Consider the following 13,137-nt stretch of genomic DNA (forward strand, 5'->3'; position numbering starts at 1 on the left):
CTCAGAGCCTTCAAGCCCAAGATCAATGCCATTAGCCCATCATCTCCACGTGCATTTAAGCAAGCTTCTTGCCCTCAGTTCTGAAACTAAAAGCTCAACAAAATATCCAGTTTCCAAAGGTTTAAACAGCAGAAGGCAAATAAATCCCCGTCTATTCTCATAATACTCCTTATATAGGCATAGAAAAGGGTTCAATTCATGACTCTTTTTCTCCTAGGCTGTGTTTTCCTAGTGCTGCTTTACACTGTTCTATCCACAGACCATCAACAAACATCTTCATCAAGGTAATTTTCATGTTTCTTCCCCCCCTGGGCTCCCTCATTCAGATAAAAGCAGATGAAAAGATCATGGGTCTGGGGTGGTAATTTTACTTAGCTTTGTGAAACTAGTTATTACCTCCTCTTCTTCTCAGGGTGTGAAGATCACCCAGCAGTTTTGAAGCTTATCAAATAAAAAGCTCCTTAAATGAAGGAGCTTTTCATGTGATTTATTATCCTTTCCTCCCAACTCATACAAGGAAAGCCAAACAGCTACAGGAGCACCTAACGTGTCTTTTGTTAGGAGATATCAGGCTGTGGGTCTCCACAGCAGCAGAACTACCTTTGTTTTGTGTGTTTCCATTCATTTTGCCATTACTGTGCTCCGTGTCTTCGTCTTGCTCATTTAACTGCTCCAGAGCCAGCTGACGCCAGCTCCTCAAGGATGCTTTTCCAACCCAGAACCCGTCATTCCTGCAGAGAGACAACAGTGTTGGCAACACAAATCACATCTCTAGTGGAAGGTGTCCCTACCCATGGCAGGGGGTTGGAACTGGATGATCTTAAGGTCCCTTCCAACCCAACCCAGGCTGTGATTCTATGATTCTATTTAAGCACTTCTCAAATCCCTCTGACAAGGTTTGAAAGCATCAGGACTTACATACCCCTTGACTGTGATCTTCAGCAAGTTGGTCACGGTTTTGTAGTCTTCGTTTAAGCGGTTCTTCAGCCGCAGGATCCGACACCTTTCCACCACACAGTCCTTGCAAAGTGCTTTCACTGGGGTGAGGGGGGAGAGAAACACAAGTTATCACACACATGGCTGAGCTCCTCGCTGGTTTGAAGGGGCTCAGACACGTAGGTACCAACTATCCTGCCTTAAGACCGGAGGTTTCACATGTAAATGAGGAGATCCCTGGAGTTGCTGCCACATCAGGCCACATTTGAAGGTTAAATGAGCATAAAACAGTTCAGAGGGGGTGTGATCTGTTCCACTGGCTTCACAGCTCTCCGGTACCAACAGTCTGCAATTCCAGCTGTGAGCCAGGGCATGCCAACACACAGCCAGGGGAGCCAAAAAGCAGGAAAGATTAGGTATATTGCAAGGAAAAAAACCCCACATTGTGGCACTTTGAGGTTAAATCCAGAAATAACCCCCCCTCCTGCAAAGCTACACTGGAGCAACAGGAGCGGAAACCCTACAGCTGGGCATGTGTTTTGCTCTGGGAGCAAGAGGGGCGCAGGCAGGGAAGAAGCTGGAGAAGGCAGCGCATCCATGCATCCATCCCTCCCAGCCCTGCTCCACGAACAGACCCGTGGGCGACCTTCCAGTTGACTAATAAATGCTGCCCTGGTTGTTCTCCACAAAGGCTGCCTGCGTCACAGCACTTGCTGCTGGTTGTGTTTCTTCTCTATAAGCTCCTAGTAGGAGCTGAGCTAATTTGGTCTCAGCGGGAGCCATGGAGCTCCTTTACAAAAGGAACTAAGCCTGGGGCTCGATTAAGGGATGCCCACAGACTATCGGGGCTGGGCTGACCCCAAAACTCAAGATGTGTGACAAATGCCCACAACACAAGCACGCAGGCTATCAGGTATGTGCCTCCCTCGAGAGGCAGCTCAGGACAGGCTGGAAGTGACAGACAGGGATTTGTTTGGCCTGCACAGCACATCCGTGCTGCTGGCTCCAGGGAATGCTGCCCACACAGGATCTGTAGGTACTGCAGGTACAGACAAGTCTCTGGGGGGTTGCATGTGCAAGTGGTGTTGCTTTCTAGAATCAACTTTATTAAACCTTCCAAGTATGATGTTTAAGTTGCTTTCACAGAGATCCCTCCATGTGCAGCTCTTCCTAAATGGAGCAGAAGTCAGGAATGAAACAGACCCAGGTCCCAGACAGGCTGGGCTCATCCCCAGAGTGTGAGCAGCAGCTCAGGGAGGGGATCCTGCCCCTCTGCTGCGCTCTGGGGAGACCCCCCCTGCAGTCCTGATCCAGCCCTGGGGCAACAGCACAAGAGGGACGTGGAGCTGCTGGAGCGAGGCCAGAGGAGGCCCCGGAGCTGCTGCGAGGGCTGGAGCAGCTCTGCTCTGGAGCCAGGCTGAGAGAGCTGGGCTGGGGCAGCCTGGAGAAGAGAAGGCTCCTGAAGGGGAGACCTTAGAAGCAGCTCCAGGGCCTAAAGGGGCTCCAGGAAACCTGGAGAGGGGCTTTGGACAAGGGCCTGGAGGGACAGGACAAGGGGAATGGCTTTAACCTGCCAGAGGGGAGATTGAGATGAGCTCTGAGGCAGAGGTTCTTCCCTGTGAGGGTGCTGAGGCGCTGGCACAGGGTGCCCAGAGAAGCTGTGGCTGCCCCATCCCTGGCAGCGTTCAAGGCCAGGTTGGACACAGGGGCTTGGAGCAACCTGCTCTAGTGGAAGGTGTCCCTGCCCGTGGCAGGGGGTTGGAACTGGATGAGCTTTAAGCTCCCTCCAACCCAAACCACTCTGGGATTCTATGGTTCTATGACCCTGCAATCAGACTAACTATAGTTTTTTAAATGTTAACATTTGAATGTAACTAAATCACCCAGTGCAGCACAAAAAGAAGTAAAGTTCTGATGACAAAGGATGGGGCTGGAACCAGAACAAGGCTCTAAACCATGTTCAGACCATGAGATGGAGAAGGCGTTTTGTAGCTGACACCTTACCGTTCAGCCGGGGCCCTCCTCCATATCTCCTGTAGAAGAAGTCAGCCACGTACTCTGATATCCTCTTCATGATGGATATTTTGTCGGGATGGAGCTTGCCATGTGAGCAGAGGCAAGCTGTGTTATCTATGGGTTTGGGAGGAGTAGACTCATCCAGCCATTTCTGCAGCCACTCCAGAGAGATGAAGTCGTACGGGGAACCTGGGAGGGGAAAAAGCACAAAGAGAAACAAGCCCGAACGTGTCAGCGAAGGCACAACGCAGCAGATGGTATTTTATAATTACTCTGATATTAAACAGCACTTTTAAAAATTAACAAGCTATCAGTGTTGATTAAAACCCTCTGTTAAGTTCTCAAGCAGCCATTACAGCTTCCCCCGGCCAAGTCTCATCTCAGCATCGCAGATTTAGGAGAGAGGTGCTATGTGAAGTTAAGATATGCAAGAATAAGCGGTCAGTTCAAATTCAAGCAATCCATATGGAATCCCAGACCACTCCAAGTCACACTGCTATACCTTTAGGGGCTTATTGGAGAGCAGTCGAGGAATGGGAAGGATTTTCCTACCAGCCACTGAGGGGCAGATGTAATACCATCAGAAGGACATGGAGCTGTTGGAGCAAGTGCAGAGGAGGCCACGAGGATGAGGAGGGGCTGCAGCAGCTCCCGTATGAAGACAGGCTGAGAACACTGGGGCTGTTCAGCCTGGAGAAGAGAAGCTGCGTGGAGACCTCAGAGCAGCTTCCAGTGTCTGAAGGGGGCTACAAGGATGCTGGAGAGGGACCTTCATCAGGGACTGGAGGGATAGGACAAGGGGTGATGGGTTCAAACTGGAACAGGGGAAGTTCAGGTTGGAGATGAGGCAGCAGCTCTTCCCTGTGAGGGTGCTGAGGCGCTGGCACAGGGTGCCCAGAGAAGCTGTGGCTGCCCCATCCCTGGCAGTGTTCAAGGCCAGGTTGGACACAGGGGCTTGGAGCAACCTGCTCTAGTGGAAGGTGTCCCTGCCCGTGGCAGGGGGTTGGAGCTGGATGAGCTCTAAGATCCCTTCCAACCCAAACCAGTCTGGGATTCTGTGATTTAAGCTGTGATCATACATTAAAGGCTCTTTCCAGGGTGACCTCATTGGGTTACATTGGAAAATAAAAGGCGACAACATCAAAGACACAAGGTCAGTGCTCGCCCCGGCCCTTCAGCGCCCGACACTCCAGTGCTATTCTGGGCTGCTCCTGCCACTCGGGGTGAGACACCCTTGTGCATTTTAACATCTACAGTGCAAACGGGAACCGGCTCAAATGTTGAAGCATGAGTGTGAGTTTCTGTTTGAGAGAGCAGCCGGCTCGCCCTTGTTTGCTGAAGGTGCAAACCATGCACAAAGCACGGCTTAGCAGCGGGTCAGCGGCTGCAGCAGCAGTGAAACAGCTTTGGTGAACCTCAGCTATCTCAGTTGGCAAAGGGTGCCCAGAGAAGCTGTGGCTGCCCCATCCCTGGCAGTGTTCAAGGCCAGGTTGGACACAGGGGCTTGGAGCAACCTGCTCTAGTGGAAGGTGTCCCTGCCCATGGTAAGGGGTTGGAAGGGACCTAAAGCTCATCCATGATTCTGTGCTTTAATACCAAGACGTGGTACTGATGTGCAAACCCTTCTTTGAGGCGACTGGGAAATGAAGAAGAAATGAGGAAGAAATGAAACCTGTTCTATGCTGACACAAGGAAGGCAGCTCTGAAACCAAGGAGAAACATCACCCTTGGTTCCATTTATGAAACGAACACAAATCCTTAATGTTTTGAACAAAGGAGCAACAGAGAAGCTACAGGAAAATACTTTGTCTTCCAGCCTGCCCCGGATCTTTGTGAAGCCAGGCTTCAAACCCTCTGTTCCTCTGCAGCACTTTCCAGCAGTATTCCCATCTTACGCAATGCCAGACACCCAGCCATGACCTCCAGAGAATCGCAGCGCTGTCAGAGCTGCTTTGCTAGTTTGGGATGAAAGTGCCTCCCCCAGAAAGCGCCTTTTTCTGGGGCAGGCTCCGCAAAGCTGGCAGCAAACGTGTCTGTGCAGCTGCAGAGAGAGTCCCCAGCTCCCGCGGGATCGCGCCCGGAGCAGCTCTGGAATAACGCTGCCTCCAGCTGTGCTGGTGAGCTGCTGTGGCTGGGATGTGCCCTGCAGCAGGCAGAGGCTGCCCTCAGGGTCCTGTCATCTTCAAAGCGGGGCAGAGCAGCTCTGCCTGCGCTTGTGAAACCACCCTTTGGAGGTTTATTCCTCCTGCATCAGAAGCGCCGCGAGCAAACCCTGCTGCTGCTGCTCAAGGGGAGAGCAAACACACCAGGGCTGTGCTCGCTGCTGCTTTTCAGCGGTGACTCACGGCACGTTCCTACCTCCGCCACAGCTCTGATTTCCCAGTGACATTTCACACTGCTCAGGCTTGCGGGGACACGGCACGACGAGCTGTGACACCCTCGTGTCCCCCAGTGAAGCGCCCGTTGTCGGCAAAGCCGGTGCACGAATCGCAGAGGCAGATGTTTAGAGGAGCCACAGAGTCGGCTGCTCCCAGCTCAAGCAACCATTACCAAAAGCCAACCACCAAACTGTTGAACAGGCTGTGCCATTAAACACATTTTGAAGTCTTTAATTACAAATTTCCTGGAGTTTTTAGGAGATGGGCACAGCGGAGAGACATTCCCTGTGTTGGATTGGCAGAGCAAGTGCCCCCTGTGCTTGTTTTGAGGGAGAGAAAAACAAGAGGGGGGAGGAATAAAAATCCTTATGCTCAGATACGCTAAGGTGACGAGACACAAGGAGGAGTAGGACAGGATTAACCCCAGTCACTCACCAGAGGGACTACAAGGCTTAGACACAGGGCTTTGGAGGTAGGGCTGAATCAAATCATTTCCTGCTGGAGGTCAGGCATTCCCATTCCCTGTTACCTGCTGATTCACTCGGATCAACAGCTCCCAAACTTGCCATGAGCTGGCAGTTTGAGACCAGCCTCTTAATTCTGCCTCGATGCTACTGAGACGAGCTGCTCACCGGGCAGAAGAACACAGTCAGCACGCATGGAAGCACACAGGAGACTGACTGATGGGGAAGGAGCAAGAGGGAATGAGCGACGCCAGAGGCCACGAGAATGAGCAGAAAAGGGAGAAAAATAGGTTAAGGCAGAAAAACAAGAGAGGGAATAAAGCCCTCAGCATGCACACAGCAACAACAGGCAGCGATCACTCTGCTCTTGAAGAGGCTAATGCCTTCCAGCAGCACCCAGGCCACAGAAGCGAGTTGTGGGTTAGTAACAAAACATTACTAATCTTAACAACAGTCTACTACAAGATACTACCACAATGTCTTACAGACCAGCTTCAGCGGGTAACCTTTTGTAGAGCTCCTTCACCTCCTCGTGCTTGATTTTGCCCCTGGCCACGCTCTGCTTGCGCATCTCGGCCATTTCGTTGCACCACTCCTCGAACTTGGAGTTGTCACGTTCTACCAGCTCCTGCAGGAAAGCTGGTGGGAAAAGGAGGAAAAAAACCCCAGTCATTCCAAGGAAAAATGCCAATCATGTTAATTATCCCTGCGATAGGTTATCTGGGGATAATAAGCCTAAAAATTCCCCACACAGCTACCGACGTGAGGTCTTTCCAAAAGCCAAGTGCATGGATGTTGCTCGCTCTGGTATTTCTGGGTGTAGATGATTAAGTGCAACTGCCCCGTGCAAGACAAAGCACCCGAGAAAATCATTTACTCGGGGTTGGTGCTGCATGAAGAGAAACCCTTTGCTTGCAAACAAGCCCACGCCAAGCGCCGGCAGCCGGGCGCCGTGCAGCGGGGTGGCTGCAGAGCTGGAGCACAGCAGGATGCTTTGCTGCCTGCTTCACTCCCGCCCCGCTCCTCCTCTTGCTCCCACCGAGAGCAGCTCCGCTGTGCTGCCAAGGACCTGTCATTCCTGGGGGAGAAACAAGAGCTTTTCACCCCATGGGCACACCTGAAGCCTGTCCCGACATGCAGCCCCATGGGTATGAGTGAACTCAGGGAGAGGGGTTGAGCACGTTGCAAACCCAAGGACAAAAAGCCCTCAGGAGATGGGAGATAAGGAGGGGAGGGGAGGGAAATGGGGATTTTTGCTGTTGCCAATGGAAAAACTCCAAAAACCCCAAACCTCAGCAGGGGAAAGAAGAAGACAAAACACTTCCCTTGCAGGGCTGCTGTAAGCCGTGCTTTCCCCTTCCCTTATCTGAAGCCTTCTCCTATTTAGCAGTGTTTTGAAGAGCTAAAACACATCCAGAAAGGTTTAATGCTTGTGTGGCCAGAGAGCACAAGATCCACCTCGGGAGAATACATGGCATTAAAACCCAACCAGCTTGACCCCCTTGAGGTCAGAGCCAAGTTACATCTACATTCCCATCCCAGAAAAGCCGCTTTTAACGGCATCAAAGCAAAATGCCTCAAATTTACAGTTGCATGAAACCTCCCCACAACCACAGGGCTCGCTGCTGCCCTTCGCTCCCTGTTCCCTGGCAGCCTTCCATGGGAAACAAAGGCAACCGCGGGGCTGCGCAGGAATTCGGCGCTGGGTGGAGAGGCTTCTGCCGGGTTATTGTTTTGGGCAGAAGGGTAGGAGGAAAAGGAGTGCAAGAGAGCTCAGGAAACAGACTGAAACCCAGTTCTGAGGCAGGAATCTGTGTGAATTCCCAAAGCTGTGTGGCTCAGGGGGTGGGTTTTAGTAGTGGAGGGGGGCTGGAAAAGGTTTGGTGGTGTTATTAAGGGAGGGAAAGCCGTAGGATTTTCCCACTCCTCATCCAGATAACTTGCAGAGTGGAGGTCCGAAGGGGATATACCACCTCCACTATGCAGGAGAGGGAAGAAGGTGAACACACCTCCATCCCCACCAGCACCAGGGGCCTAATTAATATTTCTAATCAAGCAGCACGCAAACGTGAAGCATCATTAAATCCACAGGCCAAATCCACCGGGATTTCTGCCACCCCCAGTCATTCTGAAGCAAGACACGAACGCGCTCGTACAAAACTCCTGCTAAGGGCTTCCATCCTCTTGTTTTCACGCCGTTTATGCTCAATATGGCAAAGATTAAGCAGAAGAAAGCTGACATCTGTCAGGATTATTCACCTCCAGCACAGTACGTGTGCTGCTGGTGACATTTAACCATGCTGTTCCCCTGTGCCTTCACAAACCTGAGCGGGATCCTGGCTGCAAATCCCAACAGTCCCGTTGCCACACGTGTCTCCCAGGGGGACGATCTCCTCCTAACCCTTTCCCATCTCGTCTCGCTGATTAAGATAGTGAGGTCTGAGGAGGCACAGGGGTGGCATCAGCAGGATGGTATTATTTGAAGCGCCAGGAAAGCGCAGGAGTTTCAATGGTTGCGACACCAAGCGGCCATACAGCACCTCTGGGGGCTCACAGTGGTCACTAAAGAGGCTTGGAGGGAAAAACCCAGCTCCTGGCCTGCCTGGAGCATCCCAGGCACAAACACAGGCTGGGTGGGGAACGGATGGAGCAGCCTGAGGAGAAGGACTTGGGGGTGTTGGTCAATGAGAAGCTCCCCATGACCCGGCTTCAGTGTGCGCTTGAGCCCAGAACCCCCCCGTGTGCTGGGCTGCACCCCCAGAGCGTGAGCAGCAGCTCAGGGAGGGGATCCTGCCCCTCTGCTGCGCTCTGGGGAGACCCCCCCTGCAGTCCTGATCCAGCTCTGGGGCAACAGCACTAGAGGGACGTGGAGCTGCTGGAGCGAGGCCAGAGGAGGCCCCGGAGCTGCTGCGAGGGCTGGAGCAGCTCTGCTCTGGAGCCAGGCTGAGAGAGCTGGGCTGGGGCAGCCTGGAGAAGAGAAGGCTCCTGAAGGGGAGACCTTAGAGCAGCTCCAGTGCCTAAAGGGGCTCCAGAAAACCTGGAGAGGGGCTTTGGACAAGGGCCTGGAGGGACAGGACAAGGGGAATGGCTTTAACCTGCCAGAGGGGAGATTGAGATGAGCTCTGAGGCAGAAGCTCTTCCCTGTGAGGGTGCTGAGGCGCTGGCACAGGGTGCCCAGAGAAGCTGTGGCTGCCCCATCCCTGGCAGTGTTCAAGGCCAGGTTGGACACAGGGGCTTGGAGCAACCTGCTCTAGTGGAAGGTGTCCCTGCCCATGGCAGAGGTTGGAGCTGGAGGAGCTTTAAGCTCCCTTCCAACACAAACCATTCCATGATTCTATGACCACAGGATGGGCTGGAGAGGCCTGAGGTGACTCACCTGGCACTTCGACTGTCAGGGATTTCTCCCGGGTCTGCAGCCTGTACACCAGCATGTAGGCATTCCGGGAGCAGTGTGTCCCCTTCCCACACTTGGGTTTACGAGTCTGGGATTTCGATGGCTCCGCTGTGAAACAGAGGGAAAACACAATCACCACACGAGCTCGCTCATGGAGCTGCTGTGAATGGGACGAGTTTGCCACCTAGCCGGCGTCCCTCTGCCCTGCCAGGCCTCAATGTGCCAAGCACTGGGCTTGGCATGAAGCAAAATTGGATCCCAAAGACAGACCCAAATCCCTGCAGCATTCCTGGAGGCAGGGCAATTCAAAGGGACTAAAATTAGGAGCCAGTTCTGAACCGCCCTTCTACAAGAGCCTTTTTTCTCTCCCCACTTAAACCTCCCCGAGCCAAAAGCAGCTCTTGGAAAAACATCCTTTTCCCCCCCCCAGTCCTGGTGTCCCGACACCAAAGCACAGAGTCAAATCCCCAGCGGAAGAAAATCTTATTTACAGGTTGTTGTTTGTGAAAAAACAGGCGTCATCCTGTCGGGTAACAAAGCTTTTAGGGAGCAAAGAGCCACGGAAACCGTCGTTTCAGCGCGACACAAACGCACGTTGCAGGAGCTGCTGCTCCCAAAGGCTGCCAGGCAAGGAAAACACACTTACCTACAGCCGCAGCTCCAAAAATCAACCTTTTTGAACTGAAAACCAATAAAGGAAGAGCCTTTCCATAGGCCAAACTCTAAACAGAGCATTAAAATACTAAGAAAAGTGTCTGTCTTTCCCAAATTCTGGAAAAATTCTCATGCCTCCCCCACCACTGCAGCCAGGGCACTTCCTAAACACTTTTTATTTGCATTTTCTCCAAATGCTTTCTAAATTGTTCCCATCTGGGAACACAGGACCCTGCCCGCAGCAGACCCCTGCTTTACGTTCCCAACCTCCTCCTGCTGTCACAGGCATCTGTAACAAAGAAGAGCCTCGGTTTTGCTTGGAGCAGGCAAAGAACAGATCAAAATCTTAAGGCTCCCAGCCTAGAGGCTTCTGAACACGCTCTGCTGCTACCCTTTGAGCATTCAGCAAATGTGGTTAAACATAAAAGTTTACAAGATTGAGGCCACAGAGGTTTATTTGCATTTAGTTTGCTATGCTGGGTAGCTGGGGAGGTTAATGGGAGAGGCTGAGCAGCTCGTGTTTCCTTTCAGGGCTTCTTTTTCTATGTTACGCCACTAGATGTCTAACCAGCTTCACAATCTGGTCGGGAGCAAGCAGGAGTCAAACATTAACTGGATGATGGAGCTGCTCCGGGCTCTATGAGGTGTTTGCTGGCAAGAGCTGGAAAGGCAGCAGCATCCGCAGGTGCTGTGCTGAAGGGAGGTGAACACCTCGAGGCACGCCTGATACTCAGGCTTTACAACTAAAGGAGCCTTTTACAAGGGCCTGTAGGGACAGGCCAAGGGGAATGGCTTTAACCTGCCAGAGGGGAGATTGAGATGAGCTCTGAGGCAGAAGCTCTTCCCTGTGAGGGTGCTGAGGCGCTGGCACAGGGTGCCCAGAGAAGCTGTGGCTGCCCCATCCCTGGCAGTGTTCAAGGCCAGGTTGGACACAGGGGCTTGGAGCAACCTGCTCTAGTGGAAGGTGTCCCTGCCTGTGGCAGGGGTTGGAACTGGAGGAGCTTTAAGGTCCCTTCCAACCCAAACCAGTCTGTGATTCTCTGATTCAAATAAATCTGCAGATGTCTTTTCATTAAGCTGGTACTTAACCATCCTTTAAGAAAGGCGACATTTCCTCCAGTCCAGCTGCAGCAAAGCACAAGTGTTCTCATGGGCCACTGTTTCTGGGAACAGATTTTTGCACCCTAATGGAAATTTCTGGCATTAACTTCCCCGTTTCCCAATGCTACAAAGCATCCTGCACTAAGGAACACCAAGTGACTGCAAATCCAAGCGCTCAAAGTGCCAGTTGAAGGCTCAACCAGTTCTATATATCGACTGTAGCCCAAGAAACCCACAGGTCCAGCTTCAGCCCAAGCTCTCCAAGAAATCAAGACCTCATCCCATCCAGAGAATGCTGGTATCTGGGCAGCATCAGAACAGAAGAGCCCAAAAAGAAGTAAAAACCTCGAAGTAAAAAGGCAGTTTTGGCTCCCAAGCCATTATTTGGATCAAGATTTGTTTTAACGGAGACTCTTTACTGCCTCCAAGCAAAACACCTCAGTGGAAATAAAACCATAATGTGTTAAGGAAACTGAAAGCAATCTTGTTATCTGTCCCTACGCCTGCTTTTGCACCCTGGCCAAGGAAGCAGCACCATGCCTGTTTCATCCCGATAGGCAACTGCTGCCTGCGTTATCAGCACCTTATCTGCTGTGTGGCAGGCAAGGGAAATAGTAGAGGAGCTGCTCACGAGGTGTGTGTAAACACTCACACGGGGCTGAGGTGAAGAAAATCTGGCTGCAATTACCAGAAGCACCGTTTGCCACGTTACTCCTAAGAGGTGAGTGACAGCATGCGGAGGAGCGCTGTTGTTTTAGGAGGAACGGGGCCTCCACGTGCTCAAGCCTCTGTGGTTTGGGTGAAAAGAGTGATTTTAAAAAGGGCACTCACAACTTAAAGGTTTTACCTAGATCTTCCTCAATCCCCAACTGCAGTTTCTTCCCTTCCATCTTTTCTATGTCTTCATCATTAAACTTGTACCACTCGCCCGTCTGTGGGTCCTTCACGTGGGCAATGTAGTGGCCGGAGTAGGCGCTCACACCGCGGTGGATGAGGACAGCGCTCAGCTCGTAGACGTAGACACCATCTGGAAGGAAAGAGCAGTTATCCAGTGCTCCGGATGCGACAGCACAGATCTTTTCCTTCCTACTGCTTCATGATTTCACAAGGCAGCAGATAAAGACTGCTCCTGAACTTGAATCTCTCCAAGACCCTGCTAAGTAGGTTGTGGCTTCCGCAACCCACTTAGTGAGGGAGTTATTTAAAACACGGGCTTCCAACAACTCCTGACATGATTTCCCATCAAAAAGGGGATTCAGAGGAGATGTGCTGAGGGGTGGTGGGTAAAGTTAACAAAACACAGCGCTAAAAACTCACTCTTTTGTTCCATGAAAGGCTCCATGTCAAGCAGCTCTGAGAAGCCGATGTAGGTGTTCAGCTTCTTCTTATGGCCAGTTTGTCTGCATGGAGGCAAAGCTTCGGGTCAGGGAGAGCAGCAACAGCTCACATCCCAAAATAACTCCCCCTGAAATCCACCAAGAAGCCCCCCACACACTCAATCATATAATCATAGAACCACAGACTGGTTTGGGTTGAAGGGACCTTAAAGCTCATCCAGTTCCAACCCCTGCCACGGGCAGGGACACCTTCCACGAGAGCAGGTTGCTCCAAGCCCCTGTGTCCAACCTGGCCTTGAACACTGCCAGGGCTGGGGCATTCATCCCTTCTTTGGGAAATCCTCAAATTAAAGCAGGAAGAGTGGAGCAGACGACTTCCCAAAGAAGAACCTGGAAGGATCCGGGCTTTTCTCCAGTGGGAGACTCACCTGTCAAACACGAAGCGCATGAGCTGCAGGTTGAGCGTGCAGGGAAGGCTCAGCAGCCTGATCTTCCTCGTGGCATTCTGCTTGCTCTGACACGTCTCACAGAAGTAACGATTGTCCCCTTCTAGTTTTTCTTCCTGAGCAGGGAGGGGAGGCAGAAAGAAAGGGCTTGAGACCAGGGTGCCACTGAAAACTCAACCAGTCCACGCCACCCCACAGCTGAAGACTGAAGAGCACACAAGTTATTTTAACCACTGAAGTCTCTACCCAGCTGCTTTCCAAAATAACCTCTTGCTTAAAAATGCACTTTCCAGCATGGCCAGAGAGGGCTGCTCTCGCTTTAAGGACAATTTTAGACTCTATTCCTTGTTCTCAGGTTATTTCAAGGCTGCCAGGTTTGCTCCCTGCTTGACTGAGTTGGTTGATATCAAA

The 13,137-nt window shown here is 51.9% G+C and overlaps 1 protein-coding gene across 9 annotated transcripts in view; it reads right to left on the bottom strand.

The window, feature by feature from the left end:
• USP48 (ubiquitin specific peptidase 48) overlaps window positions 1–13,137 on the bottom strand; it is a 34,099-nt gene that overhangs the window by 14,713 nt on the left and 6,249 nt on the right. For 5 of the 9 annotated variants that reach the window (XR_003994601.1, XR_003994600.1, XR_003994602.1 and 2 more), the window contains exons 7-14: window positions 12,709–12,842; window positions 12,261–12,343; window positions 11,791–11,970; window positions 9,171–9,296; window positions 6,284–6,433; window positions 2,941–3,141; window positions 923–1,037; window positions 598–731 (exon numbers count right to left, since the gene is read on the bottom strand). Coding sequence is in view for 6 of the 9 variants with exons in the window: in XM_030507945.1 (XP_030363805.1) it covers window positions 598–731; window positions 923–1,037; window positions 2,941–3,141; window positions 6,284–6,433; window positions 9,171–9,296; window positions 11,791–11,970; window positions 12,261–12,343; window positions 12,709–12,842 (1,123 nt within the window). In the remaining 3 variants the exon portion in view is untranslated. The remainder of the gene's footprint in view (window positions 1–597; window positions 732–922; window positions 1,038–2,940; window positions 3,142–6,283; window positions 6,434–9,170; window positions 9,297–11,790; window positions 11,971–12,260; window positions 12,344–12,708; window positions 12,843–13,137) is intronic. The other 4 variants (XM_030507947.1, XM_030507946.1, XM_030507949.1 and 1 more) reach the window with 3 other exon arrangements.

Source organism: Strigops habroptila, chromosome 16, assembly GCF_004027225.2.
Source record: "Strigops habroptila isolate Jane chromosome 16, bStrHab1.2.pri, whole genome shotgun sequence".
Taxonomy (NCBI): domain Eukaryota; kingdom Metazoa; phylum Chordata; class Aves; order Psittaciformes; family Psittacidae; genus Strigops; species Strigops habroptila.